A 13,015-nucleotide genomic window follows, 5' to 3' on the forward strand; every position below is an offset into this window, starting at 1 on the left:
GTCCCGGCGGGGCAGGACGGGGGTCCCGGAGGTGACGGGGGTCCCGGAGGTGCCGGGTGGTCCTGGCGGGGCAGTGTCGGGGGGTCCTGATGGTGCCGGGGGTCCTGATGGTGCCGGGGGTCCCGATGGTGTTGGGGGTCTCGGTGGTGTCGGGGTGTCCCGGCGGTGTTGGGGGTCCCGGCGGGGCGGTGCCGGGAGGTCCCGGTGGGGCGGTGTCGGGGGTCCCGATGGTGTCGGGGGTCCCGATGGTGTCGGGGGTCCTGATGGTGTCGGGGGTCCCGCGTGGGCGCGGCGGGTCCGGCCCCGCCCCGCGCAGTTTAAGAATGAACCGTGGGAAAAAAACTTGGGGGGTGCGCGCGGGCCGGGATCCCTCCGCCGGGCGGGGGAGGCTCCGGGCGAGCCGCGGCACCGCCTCGGCGCGCGGCGCCCTCCGCGCGAGGGAAGAGCTCCGCAGCGCGGCGGCGCCGGGACCGCGGCGCAGCCCCGGGGACAGGGCTCGGCCCGGCGGCGCCGCCGCCCCCGGGACGGACGCGCCCGCGGCAAGATGGGCGCCCTGGCCCTGGCTCTGGGGATTTTCCACTACCTGGGGCTCTACCTGCAGCTCGGCGCCGCCTCCCGGCACCCCCCGTGGGACGCCCCGGCGGCGGGCAGCGGTGAGGCGGCGGCCGGGGCTCGGGAAGGGGCGGCGGAGCGGCGGGAGCTCCCGGGGTTGGGTGCCCCGCGGGGCTGGCGGCGACTCGGGGCGGCTCCTGCTCGGGCAGCCGGACGGGTGCGGGGGATCGGGGTCCCGGTCGGGCTCTGCCGCCGAGAGCAGCCCCGCGTCGCGGTCCGTCGCGCCGGCGGCTCGTGGAGCGGGGGACAGTCGGGGCGAGCTGGGGTTGGGCTCCGCCGCTCCCGTCGCCGGCGCCCGGGGGGCGGCCTCTGCCTTCGCCGCTGGGCTGCCGAGTCGGGGGCTCTGTACGGTGCGTCCCGGTGCCCGCAGCCACCCTCACCCCGTGTCCGTGAGCCTCCCGGTGCCGCCGCCACCACCCACACCCCGCGTCCGCGAACCTCCCGGTGCGACTCCCGGTGCTCACCGCCGTCCGCATCCCGTGTCCGTGTGTGTCACGGAGCCGCCGCCACCACCCGTGCCCCGTGTCCGTGAACCTCCCGGTGCGCCTCCCGGTGCCGCCGCCCGCCCAGCCGGGTGGTGCCCCACGCCCCGGCAGCGGGGCGCCTCCGCCGCCTCCCGCTCCTCCTCTCCCTCCGGTGCACGGCGGCTCGGCGGGTCGGTGCTGCCGGCATCCACCGGGGCTGAGGAAGGGGAACCGTCCGTTGAGGAATCTAGCGTGGCGGCAGCTCTCTCGTGGGTGCCGAGAAGGTGACAGGGGACCAAGCCCCCTCGGAGGAGGCTGCTGAGACCCTCCTCGCTCTCTRTGAGTGACACGGGCTTGTTTAAATCTGAGCCCGAGGAGTGACCACTCGGGGACATGCTGGGTGCCCGGGTCCCAGCTCTTCCCCCCGCCCAGCTCCGGGGCCTCCCGTGTGCGGAGGGACCGCTCTCTGCCCCAAGGAGCCTCCAGGCGCAGACACCACGCCACGGTGGAAGGTGTGAGGTGTCCCGCAGTTTGCGGTGTCCCGCAGCGGTGCGTGGGCTGGCAGGTACCCGCCTGCCCAGGGAAGGGGCGATCAGCCTCTGCATTGGGGGGGATCACAGCAGGAGAGTTTCCAGACCTATCAGGCTGGCATTCCAGAAGGAAAGGTGGGTGAAAAGCCTCCATTAGCCACCGCTGCTCCCCTCAGAAATTCAGCAATAGGCAAATAAATAGTGAAATGGTCGCTGCGAGGGAGCAGGGAGCCAAGGAGAAGAAATATTCTGGGAGGGCGAGTGCACTTTGGAGCCACATTACAGCTCGCTACTCGAGCAGTTCTGCAGCAACTCACTTAATCACAACAGAAACCTTTATTAACGATACTGAAAAGCAGTGAATAAGTGGGTCATGTATAATAAGCCATTTGTGTTCAGTAGGTGAATACCAATTTGATAAAAGCTGTGTGTGCTGAAAACCTGTATAAATCGCTGTTTAGCAGATCGGAGATTGATCATTTCATTACCGGCTGGTGCGGCTTTCCCTCCACACACGAGAGTCCGTCAGGCTGGAGAYGTGGAGCGGGAGAGGGGCTGTGGGCAGCGAGGGGGATTCGGCGGGGGCTGGTGGGCACGGGCAGGTCCTGCCAGGCTCTGCCCGCAGCAGGCAGCGCCCGGAGCTCGCCGCCATCTCTGCCCGGTGCTGGAGGCCTGGAGGAGCCTCCACGGCATCGCGAGGCTCTGGCACAGCCCGGGAGCGTGTTCTCTCTTCCTTTTAACTTGTCCACGCCGAAGGCAGCGAGGGAATTGGCCGGCGGCAGCATGTGCTCCGCGGGCATCGGCGAGCGGCCGTGAGCACCCCCGGGGCACGGGCGGCTCCCCCATCCYGCCACGCCACAGCGGGCAGAGAGGTTCTGCTCGCAGGGCAGCCAAGGCTGTGGGAAGGGAAAAGTCACAATCAAAGAAAGTCCTTCTCCTGCCCCCACAGCAAAGGCTCTGCCTTTGGCAAGGATGGAGCCGGGATGGGCTCCGACTGCCCCGTGAGAGCATCTGAGCCGCAGGATTCTTCCCACCATCCCTTCACTACCCACAGTGCTGCCTCTCCCCCTTCTCTTCTCCTCTCTCCTCAGGCTGGCGCCTTCAATTATTCATGCCCCCCATTGCAGCCTGTGCACGCTGGGCTGCTGCCATCGGCTTTCTCATGCGCTGGCTGGGAAGCTCCAGCCGCCTTCCCAGCCTGCTGGCTCTGGAGCGGGGCAGGGGAGCCGTGCCGTGAGGAGGAGCAGCCCGGCTTCTTCCCGGCATCCTGTACAGGCGAAATCTGCTCGCCTGAGCAGAGCCGCGGCTGGAGGCTGGAGGGAGCGGAGCCCCGGCTCCCCAGGGCGCTGCCCTGCTCCGTTCCCTCACACCCCGGTGATTATTCTATCAATTACTTTCATAAACACTTTGCATTCCGCCGGATTTTTTCACACTTCCTGATGGGAATTCTCCATGCGATGTGTTTTTCCTGCTGCTGTTCGTGCAGTCATTCAACGCAATTACATCTGACACCTCTCCTCATCAAACGTCTGGGCTTTCTCTTCCCTTGAAGCGGCTGACAGACGACGGGCCAGACACTGGGAATTATTACGTTAGGACAGTGACAGCTAATTTTAATCATAACGCTCCCTGCGAGCGAGGCAGGAATCAAACCAACAGCCGGTCTGGGAGCCGGGGGCAGCACGGCGGGGCTGGAGTGGGTACCTGGAATGGGACCGGGAGCTGGAGGCTTTGTGCTGCTGCCCCGTTCATCAGGGGCTGCTCCGGGGCCGGATGGATGCCCAGGTGAGCCCCTGCTGAGCTCTCTCCCCTTCCCGGCTCCTCTGGGGGTTCGGTTCACGGTGTGAATGGAATTCTGCTCGGAACTGACAGCCCTTCTTGGCCCTATCCTGGACAGCTCTGTCTCTCTCCAAGCTCCTCAGCCGTTTCCCCTCCTGCAGGACTCTTTCCTGCCCGGCTGTCCCTCCCTGAGGCTCCGTCTGCGGTGGGTGCCCGATTGGGCACCGGGAATGCCCGCTGGGCTCGGTTGTGCCGGGGACATTGATGCCTTGTATCGTGTCCTGTGTGAGGAGCTGGACTGGGGTGAGCCCCGCAGTGATGGGATGGACAGAGATGGGCAGGACAGTGCTGTGTCCATGAGCACCGGGCACTGCCAGAGAGATCCCACTCTGCGGGATGGTACCAGAACCCGTGTGTGATGTGGACAGCTCTCGGCAGCGGCTGCCAGTGCCGGTGGTGGGTTTGGGGTGCTGGGTATGAGACCAGCGGGAGTGATCTTCAGCAGAGCAAAGCTCCTGTCTGCCCCATCCCATTCCTGCTGAATGATTCCTGCTGGGAATCCTCCCCTGCCTGYTGGGAACCATCCCCTAACAGAGAGCAGCACCAGAACGAGTGGTGTCTGCAGGATGGCTGCACACGCTGCCAGAGCCCCACTGGGAGCTGTCAAAAAAAGGCCATTTTAGGGCTTTGCTACTTATACTATCAAATAACAGCTCTTCCCCGAGCCCCCTGGGAGGGAATAGTCTGAGAACTGCGACTCCCCAGGAACCAGACGGGAGCAGCAGGTCCCTTTGCATGGGCAAAGCTTCGTGTAGCCGGGGCCAGACTGGAGGGACTCACCACTGATGTCTCTCCTCTTGTGAAGATTAAATATTAGGGGAGTGGGAAGATCTGGGGGCAGGATCTGGGGCAGCCCCCAGTGATGGGCCATTCTTGGAAATACCTGCAGTTTTCAAGGTTAATTCCAGCTTCCCGATGAGGTGAGCGCTGGCCTGATCACAGTCACTGAATTAGCTGGAATTTTGTTTTGTTTTTTCATTCACGTGTTGCAAATTTGAGCTCCTTCTGCTGCTCATATGACAGCAAAGAGGGGCAGAGCAATGGCGCTGCCATCCCCAGCGTGTGGCGGCCCCAGCCACGGCCGCAGCGCTCCATCCTGACGCGTCTCGGGGGAAGGGAGAAGCCGGATCGCTGGAGGAGAGCAGCGCTCAGCGCCGAAGCTCTCTGCCCGCTGGGCTGCCAGGGCCGGAGCCACCTGCCCTCTCTCAGCGGTGACGCGGCCGTCACGCCGTGTTTATGCAGCGGTTTGCACCGCGATGTGTTTTCAGCGCCCCGGGGTCAGCATCCCTGCTCGCAGGCTTGTCAGGAGGAGCCGCATCCACAGCTGTTATGTTAGCGGCGGCGCGAACGGAACGGAACGGGAGGGGATGGAGGCTGCAGCCCGACCTGAGCAGCAGCCGCTGGCAGATCCAGTGTCCCCGCGGCGGGGACAGCGTGGGTCACACAGACGGTGCACTGGGATAGCGCCCAGGCCTCTTCTGGGTCCAGCCGACGGGTCCCGGGACGGCTCCTGCTCCTGTGCCGAGGGGTKGGGGGTCCTGTGGCACCCAGGAGGGTCCATCGGTCTCTGTGTCCCTGCCCTGAGTGCCGGGGTGTGCCTCGGGTGCCTTTGCTGCAGGACATGGTGCCCCTGGAGCCGGGGCTGTCGCTTTCCGTCGGCCACAGCAGCCGTGGATTCCCGGGAAGGGGAAGGTGCCGGAGGGGCTGTGGGTGCCGGGGGACAYTGCCAGTGCTGGTGATTGTGCTGGACACGTTTGYTTTTCTGCAGAGGTGCAGCACAAACGCAGCAAGTCCGAGCCGCCCCCGCGCCAGGGACGCAGGGCAGGTCTGGGTGGACACACGAGGGGCAGGAACAGGAGCAGAGGGACATTCAGCTCCCCCAGCCCCTGTCCCTGCCCAGCGTGGGACGGAACCAGCCCCAGCCCTCCCGCCTGTTCAGCTCCTGTCACCCCAGCCGGCTGCAGCTCCGGTGAGGGGCTACAGCTCAGCTGGGCAGGGAAAAGCTTCTGAGTCCCAGCACTGCCATGGCTTGGGAAAAAAAATCCCTCCCGGAGCAGGAACCTGCGCTGACCGRGTGATTAACAGGCGTTTGCAAATGTCCAATGCATATTTAATTGCCCTCCGGTACATCTTTACACAAACATTAACCTGACTACGTGCCCATGGCGCAGCTCCAGTCGTGTCTGTCCTTGGTCCCTTGTGGGGGTTGTGGTGGGGGGCCGTGGAAGCTGTCTCAGCTGCGGAATGTCAGGCAGCAGAGAGAGTTCTGGAGAGCCTCCTGGGGGCTGTGTGGTTTTCTGTGCTCCATGGGGCCTGTGGATGGGGCAGGGGGATGGAGGGGGACGGATCAGGGAGATGGGACAGGGGGATAGGGCAAGAAGATGGAGCAGGGGGATGGAGCAGGGGGATCGGGCAGGGGGATGGAGCAGAGGGACAGAACAGGGGCCTGCCGGTCATTTCCAGGCACTCAGGGCGATGCACGACCCGCCCTTGCCCCAGCACAGCTCCATCCCCGCCGCTGGCAGCCCCCTCCCCACACAGAGCGTGACCAAGGTGAGGGATGGTGCCCACTGCGGGGAGGAAACCTGCAGCCCGTCTGTCTCCGCTTTATGAGAGCACCAAGCTGTCCCAGCAGGCGTTTTCAATTCCGTTTATCTGTGTTTCCCCATTGAGTTCATTTTATTTCCCCTGATTTTTGTTTCCTGGAAGATTTATCGATCCTGGTGCTCTCAGTTTATGACAGGTAGCAGGCCATAAAGCCCGCGGAGCAGCGGCCCCCGATGGCCCCTCCCTCCCTCCGTGGGGACACGACACCAATGTCAGTGTGGGGAGAGGGATGGGCCAGGGTGGGCAGGGGGCTGGGGTGCTGGAGGGACAGGGCACTGCCCAGAGCTGGTGATTTGTCCAGTGTTGGCAGGAGCAGGGTCCAGGCAGTTTGGCCAGCCCGGTGCAGGGTCCATGCCCAGCCTGGGTCTGCCTGGGGGGTTCTGGTCACAGCCGTGTCCCTGTGAGGGGCAGGGCTGGGGGTGCAGCGTGTCACCACTGTCCAGGGACCACAGTGTCCATCAGGGATGGCACACGGTGCTGCTGGAGGACACATCTGTCCCCACAAAGGTGATGACCCTGGTCRTCCATCTGCAGGACTTGCACTCCCCTGGATGCGTTTGGAGGTGGCCGAGCTCTGGGGTTAATTAATGCATGCGCTTCCCAATTAAAATCAGAAAGAAAGAAGGTGCTTGATTCAATCCAGCCTTTTCTCCKCTTATCTGCCAAATTCCCGTCTGTGGGAGCAGATTTTAATTGTGTTCAGGGTAATCTGGAGCCCTCAGGGTATCACCCCGCCCTGCACTGCAGGAGCTGTGGTGTCTGGGGAGCTGGTGCAGGCTCTRCTGGGACCCACTGGCTTTGGTCACTGCTCCGGCCAGCAGGAATTCTGTGGGGCAAGAGCCTGATCCGGGCTGCAGCCAGGGAATGGATGGCGAGTGCTGGTTCATGGCCGGGCACAGCAGCCTCAGCACGGAGGAACCCTTTGCCCTGTGCCAAGGCCCCCTCCGGTCACCAGAGCTGTCCCTCTCCCCGCGGTTCCCTCTCCCTGCCCCTCTCCCTCCACTCCCCAGCACAGAATCCTCCTGGCTGCTGGTTCTGGGTGAACGGGATGTGGGAGCAGCACCGGGAACTCCACCGGGAGACCCAGCCTTGGTAAACTCCGGTGTTGGGTATTTTTCTCCACTCCCTGCTGAGATGGATTAAAGGAAAGCGATAAGTGGATGGGATTTCCATGCGTCCAGAGGGACGGGGAGATATTAGAGGTATTAACTTTTTGTCTGGGCTGATAATAATTGGTTTTCAGAGGGATCAGGGCTGGAGAGAGCATTGCTCCCGACAGGCTGCGTGTCCCAGAGGGTTCCGGTGGCTCCGGTGGGACCTGCACTGTGGCAGCGCATGCAGCATGAGGTGCTGAGTGAAGACAGGAGGCACAGGGCAGCCTCTGCGGCCAAAGCAGTGACCAGGGGGTGCAGGGGGCTGGCAGCCCTGTCCCTGTGCCACGGAGAAGCCACCACACCGACTGTGGCAGCAGCGTTTGCCGGTGCCCTGCTCGCCGAGGCTGTCTGTACGGAGGAACAACCATCTCTCCAGAGGAGATGAAAAGAATTCTAATTACATCTCTGAACAATATTTGTTTTGAGAGAGGAAAGCAAACCATATGGCGTGTGGGAGCCTGTTTGGGGCCGCATTAAGCGAGGATTTGTTTTTCAGTTATGTCCTGATCTGAGAGAGAAGAAATCATTCTCTGTTTCTTACACCTCAGAGGTGCAGCGGGTCTCGTAATCACTCTGGGGCAGAGGTCCGAGCGATGCTGTRGGAGCGGGGAGCCACAGGCTCCTGCTCCTCCCTTTCCCCACTTTGCAAAGTGCACGGTGGGGCCAGGCAGCACTTCTGGGGGTGGGGAGGGGACACTGGGGTGGGACAGGAGAAATTGGGGATGACAGGGACCTGTCTGCTCTGCTGTGGGGGCCGGGTTGGCTTGGCTGGGGCTGCAGGCATTGTCCTTCACGGGGACAGCGGAGTGTCCCCGCAGGCACCCACAGCCCTCGCTCTGTCTCCAGCAGCTCTGTTCACCGAGACTCCCCACGATATGACGGCGCAGGCGGGYGAGGATGTGGAGATGGCGTGTTCCTTCCGCGGCAGCGGCTCCCCGTCCTACTCCCTCGAGATCCAGTGGTGGTACGTCCGCAACCACAAGGACTGGACGGACAAACAGACCTGGGCTTCCAGTCAGGTAATGCCCCTCGCCCTTCTGCTCCTCCACGGCAGCACGGAAAGGGAGAGCCCTTCAGGCAGAGAGAGCCCTTCAGGCAGAGAGAGCCCTTCCCCGTGCTGGCCCAGGGGAAGGGTTTTGTTTGCAGCCACTCTTGGGTGTTGATGGGGGACCCCAAACCGCAGGAGCGTCCCCAGCGCTGACCGGACCCTCAGGGTTTCACCCTCTCTACTCTGCCAGAGGGTGCAGGACCCTGCAAGGGTGCTCAATGTCCAGCTGCACTGAGGATGCTCCAGGGCCAGCGGGGCTGGGCTGTCCTGGCTGCCCTTTTACAGCCAAGGTGCTGCCTGGCCCGTTGCCATGACCCATCCCAGACTGAAGCTTTGTTTTTTTTGCTTGTCCTTGTGCCTTCACCTATCTCCTCACCAGCTCATCCCTCCYGGCCCTGCACCCTCCATCCCTCCCCTGTCCCCTGTTTCCCTGTGTATTGGTCCGGCAAACAGCCTCTCTTTATTCCTCTCTCTGTTCACACAGAGATAAGGGCCGAAGAATGGGAAGCAGCTTTGGGGATTTTAATGAGCCTTTATTGTAGTGTCTTTGGCAGAGCTGCTGCCGGTGTTGCCATAAATGGAGAAGCCTCAGGGCAGCGCTGCCGGGATGGGGGAGTGCTGCCAGGGGTCAGGGGTGGACAGGGTGCTGGAGGCACTGGGAAGGATGGAAGAGAGGAGTGGTGGCAATGGGGCAGGTGCTGGCAGTGATGGGAAGMGTTCCAGGGACAGGGATCACTGCTCCAGCAACGATGCCAAGGTGATCAGAGCTCCATCCCCACTCCTGGATAGTAGGAGCACCGAGAGCTGAGATGCTGTGGGACCCGTGGGTGAGCACCCTGTGCTCCCTGGCTGCTGGGCTGCTGCTGGTTCCTCCCATCCCATGTACCCGGTGTGGCTTCATCTGCCCTGGGTGCCTGGGTTTGCTGGGGCTGAGCAGCSCCTTCTCCCTCCTCCCTCTTCCTCCTTGTCTGGGGCAGCCATCCTGGGAGTGGGCAGGGCTCTGGTGGGCTGAGCTGACCATTTCTCTCCCCTCTCTGCTCTCCCCCTACCCTGCTCTTCCCACAGCTGAAATCATCACCTCCAGAGGAGCCTGGCAAGGAGGCGACCAAAATCAGCGTGAGTTTGGGTGATGGTTCTTGCAGGGGGCTGYGCTTGAGGGCTCACTGGGACATTGAGCTGGGCCCTGTGCCACAGGCTGGRAACACCAGGGTGGCAGAGCTGGGTGTGCCCTGGCTCAGTGTGGGTGACCAGGGTGAGGGACGGCTGCCCTGCTCTCCCTGGCACTGAGAGGCACAGCCTGGACCTGGAGTCTCGTCCAGCATCTGAGCGACACATTAATGCCAGRGATAAAATAATCCAATTGACTCAGMGGATTAGCATCCCAAAGCCATTTAGGCTCACGTGAGCAGAATGAGGAGCCACTAATGAGTTAAATAAAACACTCTTGGCTGTCTGCTGCCAGGTGTGTGCTCCCCTGGCTCTCCCTGCCTCGGGGAGCTCCGTGACTGGGGGTGCCACAGACACAGATCAGTGCTGGCAGTCTTCCCACCATCGCCTGGCAGCCTCTCCTGGCACTTTCATTTTTCCCTCACTGAGTGAGCAAGGCGGGATGGGGGCTGGTCAGGCTCCTGTGGCTTCTCTGATGGGTGCCCTCCACACCCAGGATCAGTCCCTTATCCCCAGAAATGACCAAGAGTCTTTTATAAGGGGTAAAACACCATCTGCTCATCTTCAGAATCAGCACAAGATTCTCTTGCTGGTAACAAATCCCCTTCCAGGACTCAKGTCCCCTTTGACTGATTCACACCCACAACCCATTTCCAAATTAAGCAGGTTCCTCCAGGATCTGTCCCTCACCAGGGTGTTGTGGCTCCTTGACCCACAARCAGGAAAGTTCCAGGAGCAGCCAGAGCCTGGACTCTGTCAGACTCTGTCTGCAGAACCCGGGGGCTGCTGCTTCCCACATTCCACCCCAGCCCTGCTCCAGGGCCAAGGAGGAGCAAAGGCAGGTGCATGGAACCATCCTGGGGCCAGCACTCCCTCTCAGCTCACCCGTTGCATGTTTCAGCATAATTAGGCAGTTAATTGCACGCTGGGATGGAATTGATGGGTGTGCGAGTGTAACCGGGATTTATTTTGAATCATTCGAGGTCTCTGCTGCCTCCTCCAGATCCAGCCAGCAGGGAGAGGCTGGGGCTTCAAACCTCTTTTGTTTGTTGTTATTTCAAATGTCCTTGATCATTAAGTGTTTATGGAATGGAGGAGGTAAATGAGCACGGGTGGTTCTGACGGAATTTGCRGTACAGCCACAACAGCAGGTGCCTGGGAACAAACAGCAGAGTCAAACAGTGAGGGGGGGTGTAAATCCCACACGGGAGCTSTGCCAGGCACCCCTTGGCCCTGTGTGATCCACCAAACACACCTGGTGCTGGAGATGCTTTGCAGGGATGAGGAATAGGGAATATCCTCCAGGATAGTCTGGGTTTAATTTCTGCCCCTTTGAATCCAACGGCACAGCACAGGGCTGAGCTGGGGCTGGGCACAGGACATCTGCCCATCCTGACCATGCCAGGGGCTGTGCCCTGTTCCCSTGGGCAGTGAGGGCCGTCACTGCCCTGCCTGTGCTGACCAGAGTTATGGCCAACCATAAAACCCTCCYTCCTGAGGCTCAGTGACCTGCTGGGTAGCAGCTCCGTGGCCACTGGTGGCACCAGCAAATTGGGGTTTTATTTTATTAGTTCTAAATTTCCCAGCCATTAATTTCAGTGACTTCTGGCTCTCCTGATTAAGAGGTTTTTTTGAAGCTCTTTTCCCATGACAGTCTCAGCATCTGGGCACACTTGCACTGGCGCCTGGCAGCTCCTGCCCCTGCTTTGTCCTGTCCCCTCAGACTCGCACTCCCAGTGATGCAGAACTGGGGCTCACRGCTTTATGTGGGCTCTGAGATGCTGTTTGGGGTGGCCTTGGCTGTGACCTGCAGCACCAGCTGCCTCTCAGCCACTCCTGGCATGCAGGGCAGCTGAATGCATGTGTGTGCTCACATGTGTTTGTATGTGCACATGTGTGCCWGCATGTGCCAGCACAGGATATCCCCACAGTGTGGAGCTGAGGGGTCATTGAGGGGACAYTGCGCTGCCCCCTGCATTGTTTGGGGTGGGTTTTACCCCTCTCCAGCCCCGTTTCCAAACACCATAAAATCCTCAGCTAACAAACGCAGCGGCGAGTAGAAAAATGGCCTTTGCCATCCAGTGTGATTATAGGGAACAGAGCCAGGGGCCTCGGGGTGGGTTATAAATCTGATTTATTGACCCAGCCCAGAGCAGCCGCGGCTCTGGCTAGTGAGTAAGTCTTAAATTTCATTGGGTGATAAATACTGAGAGCGAATCAATTTGGTAGAAAAGCTAATTAGCCAGCGTGGTTCCGCATCGATCTCCGAGCCCTGCGTGGCCGGGTGCGAGCCAGGGCTTCCATCATCCCGTGTGCCCAGGCTGGGGCTGGGTCCCYGACTTCACCAACCTTTACCATGTCCTCCCCAGCACAAAGCTGGGGTGTGGCGTGGTGGGACACGGTCGGGGGTGGCATTGACCCGGCTGTTTGGGGGGGCAGGGGGAGTCCTGGGGGCCCCCTGACCCCCTGTCTGCCCCAATGCAGGTGGTGAAGGTGGTTGGCAGCAACATCTCCCACAAGCTGCGGCTGTCGCGGGTGAAGCTGGAGGACGAGGGGACCTACGAGTGCCGGGTGATCGACTCGAGCGACGGCAAGGCGCGGCACCACAAGGTGAAGGCGTACCTGCGGGTGGAGGCGGCGGGGGGCCCGGGGCACCCCCAGGACACCGAGCTGCGTGGGGCCCCGCTGGCAGAGCTCGCCGCGCCGGGCTCAGCCCACGCACACCACCACCATCACCACCACAAAGCCGGGAAGGAGCTGAAGAAGCGCTCGGCAGACACCTCCTGTGTGCTGTAGGTGGGCGGTGCGGGGGGAACGCCGGAGCCCCCTCCGCCCCGGACTCAGCGGAGCCATCACGGGTCCCGCAGCCCCTGCCAGAGACTGGCCCCACCGCCCCGTCTTGTCCACCACCACCCCTCACCGCCAGAGACTGGCCCCACCGCCCCGTCTTGTCCACCACCCCTCACCATCTCCGCCTCCCGCAGGGCGCCGCGGGTTCCTCCCCCAGCCCCGTGCCCGGGCTCGGTGCGGTGCGGGAGCAGGACCCGTCCGTGCCACGGGTGATCGCTGGGGCCGTGCCCGGGGCCAGGCCGTGTGCCCCATCCCCCTGTCCGGGTGGGCTCCCGCTGCCCCCGTGGTGCCGCGGGCTGTGCTGTGTCCCAGCTCCSTGCCCACGGACCCTCCCTGCCCTGCCCTGTCCTGTGCTTCGCAGAACCAGCCGCCTGTTCCTGTAGGTTGCCCCATTTAGTTGCTCGGTTCCAGCTCCACAGTGCGTATCTGAGTTCCAGCCTCCATCCCACAGCCCGTGTGTATCCCCTCGCCCTGCCCTGCCCCTGCCTGCCCCGAAGCCCCCAGCACGTCAAGGCCTGAGCTCAGCAGAGGARGGACGGCACGGCACGGCACGGCACGGCACGATCCCGGCACACTCCGGCCTCGCTCAGCCAGGCAGCTGCCCGTGCTCCGTGTGTGCCTGGGGAGCTGTGCCATCACAGCTGGCCCCCTGCACCCATCGCTCCTGCCCCTGGCATTTCACAGAGGATGCAGGGCTCATCGCCAGCCCTGTCCACCCTGGCCCTGTCCCGCTACCCGTGCCAG

The 13,015-nt window shown here is 62.4% G+C and overlaps 1 protein-coding gene across 1 annotated transcript; it reads left to right on the top strand.

Annotated features, from left to right (window-relative positions):
- The first annotated feature begins 543 nt into the window (after nucleotides 1-543).
- On the top strand, nucleotides 544-12,326 carry VSTM2L (V-set and transmembrane domain containing 2 like). Its single transcript, XM_057365980.1, has 4 exons — nucleotides 544-653; nucleotides 8,056-8,225; nucleotides 9,320-9,370; nucleotides 11,906-12,326. Exons 1-4 carry the CDS (start codon nucleotides 545-547, stop codon nucleotides 12,215-12,217), a joined length of 642 nt encoding a protein of 213 aa, XP_057221963.1. The 5' UTR covers nucleotide 544; the 3' UTR covers nucleotides 12,218-12,326.
- Nucleotides 12,327-13,015: the final 689 nt, after the last annotated feature.

The sequence above is a fragment of the Malurus melanocephalus genome, unplaced genomic scaffold (genome assembly GCF_030028575.1).
Source record: "Malurus melanocephalus ecotype Western Australia unplaced genomic scaffold, MMel_1.1 scaffold_59, whole genome shotgun sequence".
Classification (NCBI taxonomy): domain Eukaryota; kingdom Metazoa; phylum Chordata; class Aves; order Passeriformes; family Maluridae; genus Malurus; species Malurus melanocephalus.